Source organism: Neoarius graeffei, chromosome 22, assembly GCF_027579695.1.
Source record: "Neoarius graeffei isolate fNeoGra1 chromosome 22, fNeoGra1.pri, whole genome shotgun sequence".
In the NCBI taxonomy this organism is placed as follows: domain Eukaryota; kingdom Metazoa; phylum Chordata; class Actinopteri; order Siluriformes; family Ariidae; genus Neoarius; species Neoarius graeffei.
The window spans coordinates 46788376-46807315 of record NC_083590.1 but is presented as its reverse complement, the minus strand read 5'-3'; the positions used below and the strand labels follow the sequence as shown (position 1 = coordinate 46807315).

The 18940-nt window shown below is 41.8% G+C and overlaps 1 protein-coding gene across 1 annotated transcript; it reads left to right on the top strand.

The window, feature by feature from the left end:
• The first annotated feature begins 298 nt into the window (after positions 1-298).
• si:dkey-14o18.2 (neuronal pentraxin-1) lies at positions 299-17953 on the top strand. The gene is made up of 5 exons (XM_060904081.1): positions 299-1030; positions 15695-16217; positions 16313-16563; positions 17458-17637; positions 17744-17953. Exons 1-5 carry the CDS (start codon positions 299-301, stop codon positions 17951-17953), a joined length of 1896 nt encoding a protein of 631 aa, XP_060760064.1.
• Positions 17954-18940: the final 987 nt, after the last annotated feature.

Sequence of the window (18940 nt, the reverse complement as noted above, 5' to 3'; positions counted from 1 at the left end):
ATAGTGGATTGTGACACATGGACACCAGAACTCTGTCATGCTATTTTTGATGGATTTATGAGCTACTGAAGCACATTCAATGAAAATAGAGACTGACTTCAAAAATCTCCATAAATTTACTGTGGACAAACACAGCATGTTGTAATAGTGCATCTTTTTGTATGTTTTTGTGTATTTGCCATTTCTCCATGACCTCTTTTCATACCACACTAATGATAAAGAGTAAGCAAAATGTCCACATGTTGGCTGGATAAATACATTAAAAAAACTGGATAAAAGATAAAGACTGTACTTAATAATGGCTAAGGACACAAATATAGCCATTTGGGTTTTTCCATTGATATTCTCAGAGAATCGGCAAAGGGGTCAAATGTTTCAAGGACTTTGTCCTCTGCCTCTACCACTCTATTCACTTTTTATCCTTTCAGTACTATCCTCGGTAGGACTTAGCAATGTACCAGGAATAGAATATGATTGGGGAGCTCACCCCAAGTTAGTTTGCATGCCTCTACCTGCAGATGCTGATCCAAGTTGTTTTCCCCCAGATGGGGTTACTCATGGCCCTAGCATTAATGGACATAACAATGGTCATGGCAATAGCCACAGTAATGGACATAGGAAGGGACATTTTGTTGGTGGCTTGCCTAACAGTCCTACTGGCAGCAGTAGTCGACGGGCCATATCTGATGAAGCAAAATCTACAATTCTGCACTTGAGGGAAAGCCTAGTACGTCAGAAGGAGACCATTCTGGATCAGAGGGAAACTATACGGGAGTTGACTGCAAAACTGACACTCTGTGAGGGCTTTGGGAGAGGTGCGAGTGGGCACCACAATGAAGAACACCATGGACATCATGGCTCTCACCATTCTTCACATCACTCTGATCATTCTGATCCCCACTATCCCCTCAATGGGTACCACAATGACCATCATAGAGGAAAGTCACCATTTCTGGGGAAACATGGACCTTCCCCAGAGCAGGCAGAGAAGACCTTGCAGGCTCTTAAAGAAAGGCTGGAAAATTTACAGGTTGGGGATATTGTTTAGAATTTTTTTCAAAAAAATAAAAACAAACTAACAAAAAATGGAAACTAAAGAACTGAAGAATATTTAATCTGTATACGGTGTATATATATATATGGGCGGCACGGTGGTGTAGTGGTTAGCGCTGTCGCCTCACAGCAAGAAGGTCCTGGGTTCGAGCCCCGGGGCCGGCGAGGGCCTTTCTGTGTGGAGTTTGCATGTTCTCCCCGTGTCTGCGTGGGTTTCCTCCGGGTGCTCCGGTTTCCCCCACAGTCCAAAGACATGCAGGTTAGGTTAACTGGTGACTCTAAATTGACCATGAGTGTGAATGGTTGTCTGTGTCTATGTGTCAGCCCTGTGATGACCTGGTGACTTGTCCAGGGTGTACCCCGCCTTTTGCCCGTAGTCAGCTGGGATAGGCTCCAGCTTGCCTGCGACCCTGTAGAAGGATAAAGCGGCTAGAGATAATGAGATGAGATATATATATATATATATACTGTATATATTTCTGGCGTCTGAGGGTATTTTCTGGCACGCTAATGATTTTGGCATGCTCTGCTTTTGTTGTCAATTTCAACAAATCTAAGCAGCATTTTCAAAGTCATATGACTTTTTTTGTATTCAGCACAAGTTCAGCTACAATAATATCTATGGCGTATGTATGTCATGACTGTATTTTTTAAGAAAATAACATAAATGAAGATGTTGTAAAAAGTAGTTTTAGAACTGCATTGGAATGTGTGAAAAAAACATTACCTTACCCCAGTGGTTCCCAAACTTTTTGGCTGGGGACCCCCTTTTGGACTTCAGAATATTTTTGGGACCCCCTGACATCGACCCCCCCCCCCCCACCACCACCACCACCCATTATGCAGTGTGTAGTGTAGTAATAATAACCATAATAATAATAATAATAATAATAATAATAATCAGACGGATATTAAAGTTGCTATTTTTTATTCACAGAAGAGCATTATCCACAAAAGAGCATTGCACATCATAATAAAACAGAACATTACACAGAACATCAGAATATTTTTTCAGTGACTTGTGTGTGCTTGCTTTTCAGTACAGAGTTTTTCAAATCTTGGTGATAACTGTGAGATCTTAGTTCGTTTTCAATGTTCAACTTTGCCCTGTATTTGGTCTTGATGGAGGCCACTGCAGAAAAGCCCACCTCACAGAGGTAGGATGTGGCAAAAGGGAGGAGTATGGCCACAGCCTTTCCACCCAACAGTGGGTAGTCTTTTTCCACCCCAATCCAAAAGGCAGACAGTGACTTGGCCCTAAACTGCTGTTTGTATCCTATGTCTGAGGTCACATCAATGAACTGTTCCTGTTCAGTAACACTGAGATGAGCAGGTGGCCTTGTATTGAAGGGGTCTGTGATCCATTCATAGTGTGCCAAATCCATAACAGGAAAGTACCTCTGAAAATGTTGTTGGAGGGCAAAAATGTGTGAACGAATGCATGGCATGATTGTGTTGTGACTGTTGGTGTTATGGAGAAATGAATGCAAGTTCTGAAAGCAATCTGTTGTTCCCTCCTCAATCATCTTTCCCCACAGTTCCAATTTCCTTGTAAATGACTGCATTTTAGCGACAAGCTGAGGGAGATGGGTGTTGGGTCCTTGCATTTGCAGATTCAGTTCATTCAGTTTTTGGAAAATGTCACCGAGGTAGGCAACTGTCATCAGGAACCGTTCGTCATTGTAACAGAGTGCCAGTGCATGATTCTCCTCCTCGAGAAAAATCCGTATCTCCTCTCGCAGCTCAAACACCCTGTTCAATACCTTCCCACGTGACAGCCATCCCGCTTCGCTGTGAAACAGAACTGCCGTGTGTTTGGAGCCCATTTCTTCACAGAGAGCAGCAAAGAGTCGAGCTTTAACAGGGCGCGTTTTGATATAATTGACAGTGGCGATTACGTCCGTCATCACCTTGTTCAGTTCGGGACTCAGCTGCTTCGATGCCAACGCTTCTCGGTGAATCATACAGTGGGTCCACTGCACATTGGGGGACACACGCTTTATGAGCGCTTGTAGCCCACTGCGCTTCCCAGCCATAGCCTGAGCCCCGTCCGTACACACTCCAACACAGCACTCCCACTTCAATTTTGCCTCTTGCAAATAAGTGTCAATCACTCGGAACAGTTCATCAGCAGTGGCTCGTGTTTTCACCTCCTTGCAGAATAGCAGATCCTCTCTCATGTCCTCTGTATCAACGAAATGGATGTACGTGATTAATAAACAGTCTCGGTTGCTGTCAGTGGCTTTGTCGACCTGCAGAGCAAACCGGGTGCTTGCACGTACTCGGTCGGTGAGCTGCTCCTCAATGTCGCCAGCGATGTCATGTATGTGTCTTCCAATCATGTTATTTGAGAGGGGGATCGCCCGTAACTTGTTTGCTGTTGCCTCGTCGACCATGGTCCTCACCATTTCAATGGCACAGGGCAGGATCACCTCCTCCGCTTCTGTGTGTGGCTTCTTGCTCTGCGCAAGGAGGTAGGCCACTTTGTAGGAGGCGAGCTGGGCATTGACATTGACAGACGCAACTTTAGTGAAGTTCACCCGTTGTGCCTGAAAGTTCAAAAGTTTCCGCCGAAAGAATTCAGCCGGCTTGTCCTTGTGCTCGGGGTGTGCCGTGTCCAGGTGACACTTCAGCTTGTTTGGCTTTAAACTTTCTGTCGCCAGCACCTTCAGACAGAGAACACACTGCGGTCGTTCCTCACCACCCACCAATGTGCTCGTAAAGCCCATTTCGATGTATGCATCATCATACCGCCTTATCTTTTTCGCTGCCGAAGTGCATGGGAACTCGTCCTGTGCAGCAGCCTTGCATTTTGTAGGAAGCACGCATAGAAACTTGTCCATGTTGTCATAAAGTCGCCGTCCGATGTTTTGTTCTGAATCTCAAAATAGGGACCTGTTTTATACAGTTTGTATTCACAGGAGGAGGGTTTGCTAATAACAACAACAATATCAGAGCAATCCAACATATTGGCGGTTTAGCATAAATTGAATGGAATTAATATTCAAGGGCGGAGCGCGATTACTGAGTGAAAGGGAGCAATTGAATTCTAATGACCGTGGCAGCTATACGGCTGACGCATTACCAACATTCCGACGCCATTCAAAACATTCCAATGCCCGTTTTTTTTTCTGTGTTATGCAAACAGTCCCCCTCCGCGACCCCCAAAGGGGTCGCGACCGCCACTTTGGGAACCGCTGCCTTACCCAATGTGACAAACCATTTTCATCACTTGAGGTGATTCTGTTCAGTCTTAGGAATGTATCAAGCACAAAAACTTAAACCTGCTCCACTGATTTGGACAATTAACTGGTCATCAAAAAAATGTCCTATTATTTTGTGATGAAGGGTTGCCAGTGGGAGGGGTATTCAATGAGAAGGGTAAAAATTTCCATTCCATTCCATGAGAAGAGTGAAAACCCTTCACACTGCCAACTCTTAATCCCATCAGGTCAACCCTTAATCCCATCAGGTCAAGTCACAATGGGTAAGGCAATGTTTTTCACAGTCCAACACAGTTCTAAAACTGCTTTTTACAACAGCTTCATTTATCTGGTATCTGACTTTATTTTGGTATTTGACTCTATTCAGTGTGTCTTGAAATTAACTCTTGTACTATTTTACTCAGTTCAGAGCCACAACCTACTCTGTTACTGTTCCACAATTACTCTATAATTTTGCTCCCACTTCAACTCCAAATTTTACTCTCTAAACTCAAAATAGAGCAAAGTTAACTATTTTCGAGGAAAATACTTTTAACTCCAGAAAAACTGCTCAGTCATTTTTACTGTGTATGCACTACAGTGCACACATATCATCTGATATGCTCAGAAGAAATATTTACACTTACTCGAGTTGATCTTAGGCTGGACTAAGTCGAAGTACAAAAAAAATAAATAAATAAATAAAAGGCACCGCTCATCATCAGTGTTGCAGTTCTCAAGATTGAACTGAATCACTGTACTGAATCACAAAATGAATCATGAATTTAATTGCTGTCGTGGAATTGAATCGCTGTCCTGAAATTGAATCACTGTCCTGAATCATCAGAAGTGCATAAAATCTGTGTGCCAACTTGCAACAAGTTTTACCTCCTATGTCTGACAGATTTTATCCTGTTTACAGTAACCACTCCCATAGCAAAAGAGAAATCAATCAAAACCGAAAGAGTGAAAGTGATTATCATGCCGTTACCATGTGAATAGTCTTTTATGAATGCATAAGTGGCCGCTCAGCGCTCCCACTCCGGTGTGACTGAGGCCAAGTTTACATTAGACCGTATCTGTCTCGTTTTCTTCGCGGATGCACTGTCCATTTACATTAAACCGCCTGGAAACGCCGGGAAACGGGAATCCGCCAGCGTCCACATATTCAATCTAGATCGTATCTGGTCCGGTGCTGTGTAAACATTGAGATACGCGGATACGCTGTGCTGAGCTCTAGCTGGCGTCGTCATTGGACAACGTCACTGTGACATCCACCTTCCTGATTCGCTGGCGTTGGTCATGTGACGCGACTGCTGAAAAACGGCGCGGACTTCCGCCTTGTATCACCTTTCATTAAAGAGTATAAAAGTATGAAAATACTGCAAATACTGATGCAAATACTGCCCATTGTGTAGTTATGATTGTCTTTAGGCTTGCCATCCTTCCACTTGCAAGTGGTAAGTGACGCGCATACCCGATATGCACTGAGAGCACACACACAGCGGCTCAGTCCCGAATTACTGCTCGTGCACTTCACTCGCGCACTCTGTGAGCTGCGCAAGGCCGGAGTGCGCACCCTCCAGAGGGCACTCGCTGTTCAGGGCGGAGTGATTTGGAGTGCAGGATGCCTGCGGAGCCGAGCGTATCCGTGTATTGGCGTTGCTGTGTGCAGGCGAATTGTGTATTGGTGTTGCTGTGTGCATGTTAATCGTTTTAAAAACGTTAATCTGATGATCCGCTGATACGGTCTAATGTAAACCCCACCTGAGTAAGGTGACAAGTTTTATGTTTCATCTAATTTAGGTAATTTAAAAACTATAATATTATTTGGCAGTGGGCACATAGGAAAGTGTAAAGCATAAAGTTTCTGTCAATATGCTTATCATGCTTGTCTGATAAAAAAAACAACAACACAAAGATATTTATCTAAATACCTACATGACCTACTCATTCTAAACCTGTTGAGCTTCGCTGATGAAGCTCTCAACCCCAAAGGATATGAATAATAGAGCCATACATTTCCTTATTTCCCTCTCTGTTAGGTTGACCTGAGGATTAAGGAGGTGCTCACATTACACAATACTCACACTGTCTTTGCTCTCCAACATATGATATAACAGTATCCAGTGCCAGATACTGATCACTAGATACATTCCCTCCTCCTCATGGGTAACCTTACATAGCTTGCTTAATTTAATTTGTCTTATTCCCAGGAGAGCACCTTATTAGAAAGGCTATAAACAAACAAACAGAGATGGAAAGATGAAGAAAATATAATGCTGAAAAAGAAAACATAATGATCTTTGGCTGGATCAAGTCAAAGTAAAAAAAAAAAAAGGCACCGCTCATCATCAGTGTCACAGTTCTCAAGCTTGAATTGAATCGCTGTCCTGAATCATGAACTGAATCATAATTTAACTTCCTAAAATTAGTTTTTTTTTGGTTTTGTGTGTTTGTTTGCTCATTTGTTTTAAGAATGTGAGAGATTCCGATTTCAAGGACTACAGCATATTCTAGTATTTCTATGCTGTTAAGAAAATCTTGGTTACCACTTACCAATATGCCATTTTATAAAATTTATAAAAGAAAGTATTTAATCGATTACATTTATATATTGTGCCATACATTAAGTTTATATGTTGTGCCATGTGGTAAATACTTTGAGAGGTAAACAGAGATATGAACATTTGTTTAAAACATCAACACCAACAATAACTTCTGTGAGTCTTTGCTTTGAATACATTTGGGAAATATGGCTCAAGCCATATTTATTTATTACACTTGCACCTGTCTCTGGGAGGATGTGCTCATACAACACAGCTGTGACCAAGTTCTGTGACATTCTTGCTAGTATCACAACTAATTACACTTATCCACCTTGATGAGCCATTAATCGTAGTGTAATATGGCATCAAGTAAGCCGGATTTGCTCTGACTAATAAGAGGAAGGAGGCTGACAGTGAAGGAAGGGATGGTTTAAATGTCATCCAGCTTCTCTACATATTGACAAACACTGTACATGTTTAGTTATTCTAAACACATATGTATATTTTATATATGCCTTTTCCCATGCTTCATTATAGGCATTTAGCAGACACTCTTATCCAGAGCAACCTACCCAGAACAGCCTGGAGAACAGTTGGGAGTTAGGTGCCTTGCTCAAGGGCATTTCAGCCATTCCTGCTGGTCCAGGGAATTGGCCCAGCAACCTTTTGGTCCCAAAGCTGCTTCTCTAACCATTCGGCCATGGTTTTCCACCTTTACTTGAGACGGTTGAGATTAGAGTCTTGTTTAATCTTAAACATCCTCTTTTTGTGAACATTTGAGTAAAAAAAAAAAAAACTAGTCGTCTTCTCATAGTAAGCAAAGGCCATAGCTGCACCACTGATGACATTTAACAGTCCATCATTGATGTGTTTAGGGCATTTAAACTTGGCAGAGCCCATCCCTCTCCAAGCTTAATAAATTTAGAGTAGCCAGTTAGCCTAACTGCATGTCTTTGGATTATGGGGAAACCAGAGCAAACTCATGCAGAACATGCAAACTCCACACAGAAAGGCTCTTGTCAGCCACTGGATTCAAACCCAGGACCTTCTTGCTGTGGGGCAGCAGTGCTAACCACTACACCACCTTGCTACCTGCCAGCCAAGTGCACTATTTTTTCAAAGTTTTCAGACCCATTATTTAGCACTTCTACAAGTACTAAAGTACAGTATGTCTATATGCTTTGTACACCTGGATTCTGGCAATTTTTCACATTCTTCCTAACAGATCCTCTTAATCTCTATGAGATTGGATGGGGAGTGCCTGTGAACTGCCATCTTCAGGTCTCTCTACTGATATTCTATGGACTGTGTATTCCATAGATATTATATGTCTATGCTTTGGCTGGTTTTGCCAGAAGTAGCACTTGGAGTTCAGCCCAAACAGTTAAATTTTTGTGTCATCAGATCAGGGAATGTTTTTCCTCATTCTCTCAGAATCCATTATGTCCCTGCCATATACCTTTTATTCAGGAGTGACTTCTGTCTAGCCACTCTACCATAAAGGCCTGATTGATGGAGTATTTCTGAGTTGTTGTTTTTTTTCCCCTCCTATCTCTGTGAAGGACTTTGAAACTCTGTTAGAGTGGTCATTGGGTTCTTGGTCACCTTCTTGACCAAGGCCCATCTTGCCTGGTTACTGAGTTTGGCATGCCATATGTAGGAAGTGCCTTGGTGGTTCCAGACATCCTCCATTTCACAATGATGGAACCCACTGTGCTCCTGGGGACATAAAAAGCTTTAGAAATTGTTTTATACCCTTGCCCATGTGCCTGTATGTCTCAACATAATTTGGTTTTTGGTCTGACATGCACTGTGACTATAATGTGGAACATTATGCACACGTGTGAATTAGCCACAGGTGAACTCCAATCAAATTCTAGAGTTCTTTCAATTTGAGAGCAGTATTTATACATTTCACATTCAGATTTTTTAATGTTTGCCCCCTCTCTTAAAGTTAATGCACCCAAAGATGCAATGATGATTTCACTGGTCAATGTCACATGCATTCTCTTGGTGAATTTTGAATGGGTCAATTCACCAAAATCCGAGAGTGTGCAGAAGCCTGTGAGCAGAAGATTTGCGAGGGAACAAAGCAGTCTGAGCTTGATCAGGGGCTATTTGAGAGAGAGGGCAGGTTTTTTTTTAGCAGGAGCAGAACTGATTTGCATGCAGGCAGGTTTCTTTTTGCAGGAGCCGAGTAAACTTTATACATGAACCTAGGCTATTTAATCGGGGGTGGACATTACAAAATCTGAATGTGAAATGAACAAATACTGCTCTTAAACTGAAAGAACATGCTCCTAATTAAAGATAGGAATAAAACTCCATACTATAGATAGCTCAAGATTACCTCAACAAAACAAACAGGATGGAGCTGTGTCAGGCTGGGGATTGAACCCAAGCCCTGGATTACAAAATCCATGTGTTAACCATAGGGCAATAGAAGCAGACCAAAACACAGAGGTAAAGTTCCAAAGTTGGGTTTAATAACACATCAAAAAGCTTAGAAGCTCAAAAAAAAAAAAAATCCACAAACACAAAAATCCTTGAACAGGGCAGAATATTTGAGGGGAAAATCTGAAAGATAAGTTAAAAACAGTATAAAGTCAGTAACAAAGTTCAGACAAAGACAGCAACAATCCAAAGGGACAAATTCAAAAGTTTAATCTGTGAGAACAGGCAGAAAACTAAACAGATCTTTATCAAGAGTTAAAAACAACAACAAAAACAAAAAACCCTAAAGCTTCTCACCAGAAAACACAAAGCCTTAGTGAAGACAACAACAGAGGATCAGGTATAAAAACACAGGACAATTAAACACATGATACACTGATAATGAGTTACAGGTGTGTGTCAAAAAAAGGTAGGAAAGCAGCCAGAATGAGAGGCAGGGTCAGGAGCACATGGATAACAAAAATAAATACAAGACACATGGTAAGGCAAAGTAAAAGCCAAAAGAGCCCCTGGCAGCCTCTAGAGGACAAAAAAAAAAATGTCCCAAATGATCAGGAATATTTCCTAATGTTCCTTGGGTGGTCAGGATATTGATGGTGGTAGTCTCCAGGAGATCTTTGTCCAGAATGTCCTGGGCTGGGACCCACAAACATTCTTCAGGACTAAAGCCCTCCCAGTCCACCAGATACTGAATCCCATCCCATACCTGGTGGTTGTCCAGCAACTAGTGAACTGTGAAGACTGGCTGGCTGTTGATGATTCTGGATGGGGGAGGAACTTTGGGGGGGGGAGGGGTGATGAGAGGATAGTTCACAGCAGGGAGACATGAAAGGTGGGGTTGATTCTAAGTGAACAGGGCAACTGGAGCTGGTAAGTGACCAGGTTGATCCTATGGGCCACCTTAAAGGACCAACATATCAGCGGTGGAGCTTGCAGGACTCCACCTGCAATGGGAGATTCCTTAAGGACAACCAAACCCTTTGACCAGGGCAAAAATGCAGGGCTGGCCTCTGATGTCAGTTGGACTGAGACTGGTTGCTTTGGGGGTTCACAGCAATGCCTGGTGAGTCTTTTTCCAGGTGATCTTGCACCATCTCATGAAGTGAAGAACTGAAGGAACTCCAATGTCTTCCTCCTGTTCAGGTAACAGGGTGGGTGGAATCCAAACTGACACTGGAATGGAGACATCTTGGTAGCAAAAGACTGGTAGCAAAAGTCAACTTCTTGATTGACCCTCACTGTCTGCCCATTTGATTGGGGGTGGAAGCCAGCTGAGAGACTGGCAGTGGCCCTGCTGAGTTTGCAGAATGCCCACCATACCCAAGAGGAAAACCGGGAACCATAGTGAAACACAATATCCTGGAGAAGACTTGAAACACATGATTAAACATTAGTTTGGCAGTCTCAAGAGTAGAAAGTAGCTTATGTAAAGGAATACGTAAATCAACAGGCCTTGGAAAACCTTTTGATCATAACTAGAATAACAGTATTACCTTCTGATTCAGGGAGCCAGTGATAAAGTTTACAGATAGATGAATCTGGGGCAACTTGGAATAGGAAGAGAGTTCCTTGCCAGCCCTTGGGGACATTGGCGAGGATTCTTTCTCTGGATGTACACTGAGCAAACCACCACAAAAACCTTAACACTCTCTTCCATGCCTTGCCACCAAAACCATCTCTGCAGAAACTCCCAGGTTCTTTGAGACCCAGGGTGAGCAGTAAGGTGGGAAGTGTGCCCCCACTGAAGGACCTAGGATCGCACTGCTTGAGGGATGTACTGGAGTCTGGCTGGACCTGTTCTGGGGTCTGGTTCCTGTTGTTGAGCCCATCTGACCACCGTCTAAATTCCCCAGTGAATGGAAGCCACGATTCAAGATGCTTGAATGACAGGCCTATCATTGTTCTCTTGATTAGCATAAATGAACTGCCTAGACAGGGCATCAGGCTTCAGGTTCTTGGAATCCAGGTGGTACAAAAAGGTGAAATCAAAACAGCTGAAAAACATGTCCCAGTGAGCCTGATGAGGCTTCAGACACTTAGCTTGCTGAAGGTATTCCAAGTTTCTGTGGTCAGATCAAACCAGAAATGGGTGATAGCCCCCTTCCAGCCAGTGCCTCCATTTCACAATAGCCATCTTAACTGCCAGCAACTCACAATCACCAACATCATACCTGGATTCAGTGGAGTTCAGATTATGTGGAAAAAAGGCGCAAGGGTGCAATTTGCCATTAGACAAACATTGAGAGAGGATAACCCCTACACCCACAACTGAAGCATCAACCTCAACAATAAAAGGCTGTGATGGGTCAGGTAGAATTAGGATAGGGGCAGAAGAGGAACGTAGCTTGAGATCCTGAAAATCAACTTCTGCCTTAGGATTTCAAACAAAAGGACTTCCACTCATCTTGGTAAGGACAGAGATGGGTACTGTCAGAACTGAATTCCCTGATGAACTTGCAGTAAAAATTAGTGAATCCCAGGAACCGCTGGACCTCTTTGATTGACTTGGGAGTGGGCCAGTCCTGCACTGCCTGGGTCTTCTTAGGATCCATGAAACTCATAACATACATGAAACTCATTTTTTGTGGTTTGACACAAAGATGATTCTTAAGCAGCCTTTAGAGGATCTGTAGAAACTTAGAAAAGATGAGTATGTCATCTAGATATACAAAGACAAAAAGATTGATCATGTCTCTGAGAACATCAATGATGAGACTGAAAAACTGCTGGGGCATTAGTAAGGCCAAATGGTATTACCTGGTACTCAAAAGTGACAAAAGTGAGAATTGAAGGCAGCCTTTCATTCATCACCCTCCCATACCCAAATCAGGTGGTAAGCGTTAAGCAAATCCAGTTTAAAAATTGTAAAAGTCCAGTTTAAAATTCCAGTTTAAAAATTGTAAAAATTGTGGTTCACTGAAGCAGGTCAAATGCGGAGGACATTAAGGGTGGGAGTAACAATAGCAAATAGTAATTCAAACAGACAGAAAATTAGGCAGATCATTACCAAGAGTGAAAAACTAGAGTTTCTCACCAGAAAACACAAAGACTCAGTGAAGACGACAACAACAGAGGACCAGGTATAAATATACAGGATAATTAAATCACATGATACACTGATAATGAATTACAGGTATATGTAGAAAAAAGGCAGCAGGAAAGCAGGCAGAATGAGAGGTAGGGTCAGTTGCACATAAAAATAAATACAAGACAAACCAAGGCAGGGCAAACCAAAAGGATCTGACCCTTCACCACCTACTCAGTTCCTGGTCCAAGCGTTGATCCTCTCCCACTTGGACTACTGCAACTTGCTCCTTGCTGGCCTTCCAGCATCTGCTTTCAGACCCTTGCAGCTCATCCAGAATGCTGCAGCCCAGTACAACCTCCCTTATTCCTCCCACATTACCCCTCTGCTTGTTGCCCTTCACTGGCTACCTGTTGCAACTCACATCAAATTTAAGACATTGGTGCTAGCTTACCAGGCAGTCAAGGAGTTAGGTCCAGTATACTTCCAGAGACTGAGCCAACCCTACATGCCAGCCAGATCCCTGCACTCTACTGCTACTGGTCACTTGGCCCCTCCTCCTCTCTGCTCCTGCCCAGCCAGCTCAAGACTGCTGTCTGCCCTGGCTCCCCATTGGTGGAATTACCTTCCCATCGAGGTCAGAACTGCTGACTCCCTGACCACCTTCAAGCGCAGACTGAAGACCCACCTGTAACACTTCCCTGATATGGGTAGAGTACAGAAGCACTTTTCAGCTTCATTTGCTCACTTTTAGGACACACACACAGTCATGTTCGGGTCTGGGGAGCTCTCTTCTCTCTGCTCTCTCCTATGTTCCACCATCACTGCAGCAAACACACACACACACACACACACACACACACACACACACACACACACACACACACACACACAACCATTAATTGACAACAAGTGTAATGACTTGGCCACTCACCTTCCCTGACCCTGCCCTCCATTCACAAACTGATGCTTACTCACGCCCCCCCCCCACACACACACACACACACTGCTACACCACCTCTTTAGGCTGCACCTCTCCCCTGCTTCCCTGCCCACTGTGTAATTGTATAGTGGTCTTGACTGACCCAGGCTGTGTACTGTCTAGCCTGGTCATGAGGACTTGGGGTTAGCCATTGGGGTTTTATTTTTCTCTATTTAGTTACACTTTGTCAACTCATTTGTATGGTCAGTTTGCTTTCCTTGGCTGTTTGCTGATTGTTGTTACTTCAACAGAATATTACACTAAGTGCTATTCTGTCAGTTGTTCAGTTGGCACTAGAACTTTCTTGTCTAGAAGTTGACCACTTCTTGTACCTGACTTTTGCACTTGTACATCACTCTGGATAAGAGCATCTGCTAAATGCCTGTAATATAATGTAATGTAATGTAAAAGCCAAAAGAGTCCTTGGCAGGCTCTAGAGGCCAAAAAAAAAAAATGTCCCAACTCATAACAATATGAGCTCAATTTGGAATGCATATATCAGTTTTTGATTTTAAATATATTTTAAAAAACATGCTTTCACTTTGTCATTATGGACAAAGTAGTTTAAGTAAAAAGATGCTTTCACTTTGCCATTATGGACAAAGTAGTGTGTAGTTTAATATCATAAAACTAAATGTAACCCACTTTACATTAAATCTATAACACAGACATTTGCAAAAACTTGAAGGGGTCTGCAGGGGCGCAGATAGGATTTTTGAACTGGGGGGGACTGAGCTGTCAGCAAATGATTCCATTTTGTGTGTGTGTGTATATATATATATATATATATATATATATATATATATATATATATATATATATATATATAAACACACACACACACAACCGTTCAAAAGTTTGGGGTCACTTTGAAATGTCCTTATTTTTGAAAGAAAAGCACTGTTCTTTTCAATGAAGATCACTTTAAACTAATCAAAAATGCACTCTATACATTGCTAATGTGGTAAATGACTATTCTAGCTGCAAATGTCTGGTTTTTGGTGCAATATCTCCATAGGTGTATAGAGGCCCATTTCCAGCAACTCTCACTCCAGTGTTCTAATGGTACAATGTGTTTGCTCATTGCCTCAGAAGGCTAATGGATGATTAGAAAACCCTTGTACAATCATGTTAGCACAGCTGAAAACAGTTTAGCTCTTTAGAGAAGCTATAAAACTGACCTTCCTTTGAGCAGATTGAGTTTCTGGAGCATCACATTTGTGGGGTCGATTAAATGCTCAAAATGGCCAGAAAAATGTCTTGACTATATTTTCTATTCATTTTACAACTTATGGTGGTAAACAAAAGTGTGACTTTTCATGGAAAACACAAAATTGTCTGGGTGACCCCAAACTTTTGAACGGTAGTGTGTATACATGTTATTTCACCTCCCTCACTGCCATCACCAGGAACTACCTGCAGGCCAGGACAATGATAACATTTTAACATAGCCTATGGAAATCCAAAGTTTACACATTATCATCACGCACAGAAATTGCAAAACTGCAAAACTAGTTTTAAAACCGCTAAGTTCCAACTGTTAAACATAGCGAGAGGCTGGGCTACGTGTGTGTGTGTAAAGTGTAAACCAGTGCATCCTGACTTTCTAACTATGCCTGTGTGTTGCGTGAGCAGCAGTCAGTCAACAACTCTTCGCAAAGTTTCCTTATGAAACAATATGCTCGCTGAAATTATGGCAGGGAACGCCAGATTAAACATTAAAACTGCCTTCTGAGCACTGTATCTACAGGCTGCCACAGAAAGAAGGAGGCTACCAGAAAGGCTTCTCTACTCCGTACGATTTTACTTTCACTACGACATTACTTTGAACAGACTATCAAAAAATTGCAAGGTGATATGATAAAGTAAGGCACAGTTTACTTACAGTCGTTTTTTTTTGAAAAAACGATGCAATCGTTTTCTGCCTTTTGGCACCCTTCATCATGCCGTGTTGGGGTCCTGAACTAGGAGGCGCTGTCCCTGATATGCCTGTCAAACTTGTTATGGGTAACCATAGCAACCAAGCTCGAGCTCGCAACCTGTGCAGTCTGCGCAGTTGCAACTATGTATACACTGCTGTGCACCTCAATAAACCGAATAGTAATTAGTCTTTTGATTTTTCCGTGAGGTTTGCCTTATGTAAAGAAAGACAGCATAGACGTTTTTTCCTCCCTATAAGTGGGGGGGACCGAACGAGGTGAATTTAAATCTGGGTGGGACGAATCCCCCCCGTCCCCCCCTCTATCTGCGCCCGTGGGGGTCTGAATACTTTCTCAACCTCCTGTATGTGCATTTCCTTATCCCTTAAAGTTAGAATTATTACATAATTGTAGTTTTGATAGTGAAATTGATAAGATGTTAAATCCATACATTTTCTTCTATGATCTTTATTTGTTTTTTGTTGTTTTGTATGTATTCTCCCTTATAGGCAAGGAATTCATCCAGTACCTATTCTAGTTCACTGAAAGACCTTCTGCAGCGCAAAATTAGTGCACTTGAAGAACAGCTTCACCATCACTATGATAGTCACCGTGACTATGATAACCACAAATCCCATCCTGGGCATGGCCATGTTGATAATCACCATGATGACCACCATGGAGATCCCCATGATGATCATGATAACAACCGCCACTATGGTCAACATTACAGTCACTATTATGGCCATCATTATGATCAACTCAGTACACACCACAATGATAATGATAACCACCATGATAACCATCATAACAATCACAATGATGACCATCACGATGACCACCATGACAGCAGCAAGAATGAACACCATGATGACCACCATTTTGACTCCCATGACATTGGTCACCATGGCAACAATGATCACGCCCACCAGCACCATAGCCCTGTTAAGTCAACAGTGTCTAGAGCACGTGATGTCTACAATAAGTTGGATTCTGTGCTGAGCCATTTCTATCACAGGTCTCCAGAAAGAGGTGTTTCAAAATGAAGAGTTGTCTCATATTTGTTGTAACAATAACCTCTGAACAGCAAAGTAATAGATTACTAACAGTTCCTTGTCTCTTCACAGGAAACCACAAGAGACCTAAGAATCCCGATGGCTTTCAAATCGGATTCCCCATGCACACTAACTACATGTATGGCCGGATCAAGCGTACTCTTCTCAATGAAATTTTTGCCCTAACTGTCTGCCTCTGGCTAAAGGGGGGTTCAGGCCCAGGAATAGGCACCCCTTTTTCTTACTCTGTTCCTGGCCAGGCTAATGAGCTTGTCTTAATTGAATGGGGCAACAGTCCAATAGAATTACTGGTGAATGACAAAGTAAGTACATACTGTAGCAATATGCAGAAATTTCCATTCTCCAAATGTTGCCATCACAATGTAGCATTAAAACATTGATGTCTATGTTTAGATCACAGCTATGGAACACATGTGCACATAAATGTTAAGAATATGACATGTTTGGAAGGCACAATGGTCTTTAGAAGTTTTGTCATTTTTGTTCAAGGGCATATGCCTTTATTTTAAAGGAAGCCAGGAGCTGCAATGTTCCTAATCACAGGAGGAAAGTGATTTGCTAAAATGTGATTGGACATTTGCTAAAAGCTGATCTGAATTTGCTAAAAGTTTGTGATGAGATTCCTATGCCTTAAGAACATAACTCTTGTTTCCGGAAGGGAATAGGATTTCTTGCTCTAAAAAACACTATATGGCCAAATGTTATTGGACACCTCCTTACCATCAAACCCATACGTGCTTTTTGAACATCTCACTCCAGATTTATCCCCACACCTCCTTTGCTGTTTTAATAACCATTAATAAATAAATGGCTATGAACATTTGCTCATTCAGCCTCAAGAGCATTAGTGAGGTCAGGCACTAATGTCAGCTGAGGATGTCTGGGTCATAGTTAGCAATCAAGTTCATTCAAAAGGTGTTCAGTAAGGTTAAGATAAGGACTCTATGTGGGTCACTTGAGTTCTTCTACCTCAACCTTGGAAAGCCAAACAGAAACTGTAATGCTATGCTACAGCATACGGATCAAAGACATTCTATACCATTGTGTGCTTCCAAATTTCAGGCAACAGTTTGGGGAAGGCCCACATATGGGTGTGATAGTCAGGTGTCAAACTTTTAGCCATATAGTGTACCTTCCATAAATATTTAGGAAATAAGTTCCAAGACCTCCCTCTTTTTTTATCTCCCTGATTTCAGGCTGTCACTCTACCGCTCTCTCTACAAGACAGTAAATGGCACCATCTTTGTGTGACTTGGTCGACTCGGGATGGCATATGGGAGGCTTATCAGAATGGAGTGAAAAGGGGCTCTGGAGAAAATCTGTCCCCCTGGCATCCCATAAAACCAGGAGGAGTCTTTATACTGGGACAGGAGCAGGTAGCTAAATGAATTATTATTGCTCATGCTTTATCCCCATACAGATCATGAAAGCATATTAAAATATGCAATGTTTTGACCTGAATATCCTTCTGAACAATAACAGGATACTCTTGGTGGCCGGTTTGATGCCACACAATCATTTGTTGGAGAAATGTCAGACCTACAGCTATGGTCACGTGTTCTTAACTCTCAAGAGATAGACAACCAAGCCTCTTGTTCCAACCACCTCACTGGAGATGTTATTGCTTGGAGTGAATCCATTTTGGAACTTCATGGAGGGGTTACCAAATATCCCTTTGACCCTTGTCACTAAAGGCCAAAGTGGGCTGCTGCTACTGCTTCTTAACCCTTAGAATCCTACAAACACAACATGCAGGCATTTTTGTAGATATATTGATGTCATACAGAAGAATCATTTATCACTTCGAAACAAGACACACATTGTTAGAAGCTGGAAGACCCTTTCCAAGACCTTTTCCAAATATCCTGGTTATGAAATACAGCTTCAATGAATAATCTGTTTTTGAAAATATTAAGGAATGTGTTCATAAATGTTCAGCAATGTTCAAATGTGCTTCTTACACTTATTATCTCACAGATTTCTGTTCTGATTAGAGAGAATGCAAAGTTTTTGTTTTTCAGAGATGTTGTCTAGACCTCATAGCCATGCTTTTGAAGTGGCATTGAATAAGTATAGTGATGTCATTGGTGTCACAAACCTGTCCAAATATCTGGAAAGAATGGGGTTTATTCATTTACCTCTAAAATATATATTACTTTCACTATCGTTATTTATTTTCAGCATTTTGTAAATTTTGGTGATTTTGTCAAAAGTGAAAATGTCAATCTGCCATGTCAATCAAAAGAAAGTCAGATGATGATACACACACACACACACACACACTATAAAGTCTAGTTTTATAAAAGGCTAGTTTTGTATAAAAACACAGAAGACTACAGTCTGATACCTGCTGGATAAACATGCAGAACAATCAAGAGAATAGAAGTAAATAAAAATACTCAAATTTATCTTGCAATTTCAACATATAATACTAAATTCCCCATGCCATTCAGTTTTCTGTCATAGCACAGCTCTCACAATGAAACCAAGACATGAGAATATCAATGAAAAAAATGTTTCCAAAACAGTTTGTTTCCAGTCCACAAATTTAATTGGATAAGTAGTGTTATTTAGTACTGGTGCATTTCACTGTTTGTATCATTCTGTTTGTCTGTATTTGATATAAAATTACAAAACTAACAATAGTTTGTTACATTGAAACCATTACTACATTTACTA

Excerpts from the sequence above, each read along its gene's own strand:
- si:dkey-14o18.2 (XM_060904081.1), top strand. The coding sequence starts at position 299 with ATGGCTAAGGACACAAATATAGCCATTTGGGTTTTTCCATTGATATTC. Across the intron at positions 16,564-17,457 it reads AATTACTGGTGAATGACAAA|GCTGTCACTCTACCGCTCTC; the intron begins GTAAGTACATAC and ends CCCTGATTTCAG. Across the intron at positions 17,638-17,743 it reads TTATACTGGGACAGGAGCAG|GATACTCTTGGTGGCCGGTT; the intron begins GTAGCTAAATGA and ends GAACAATAACAG.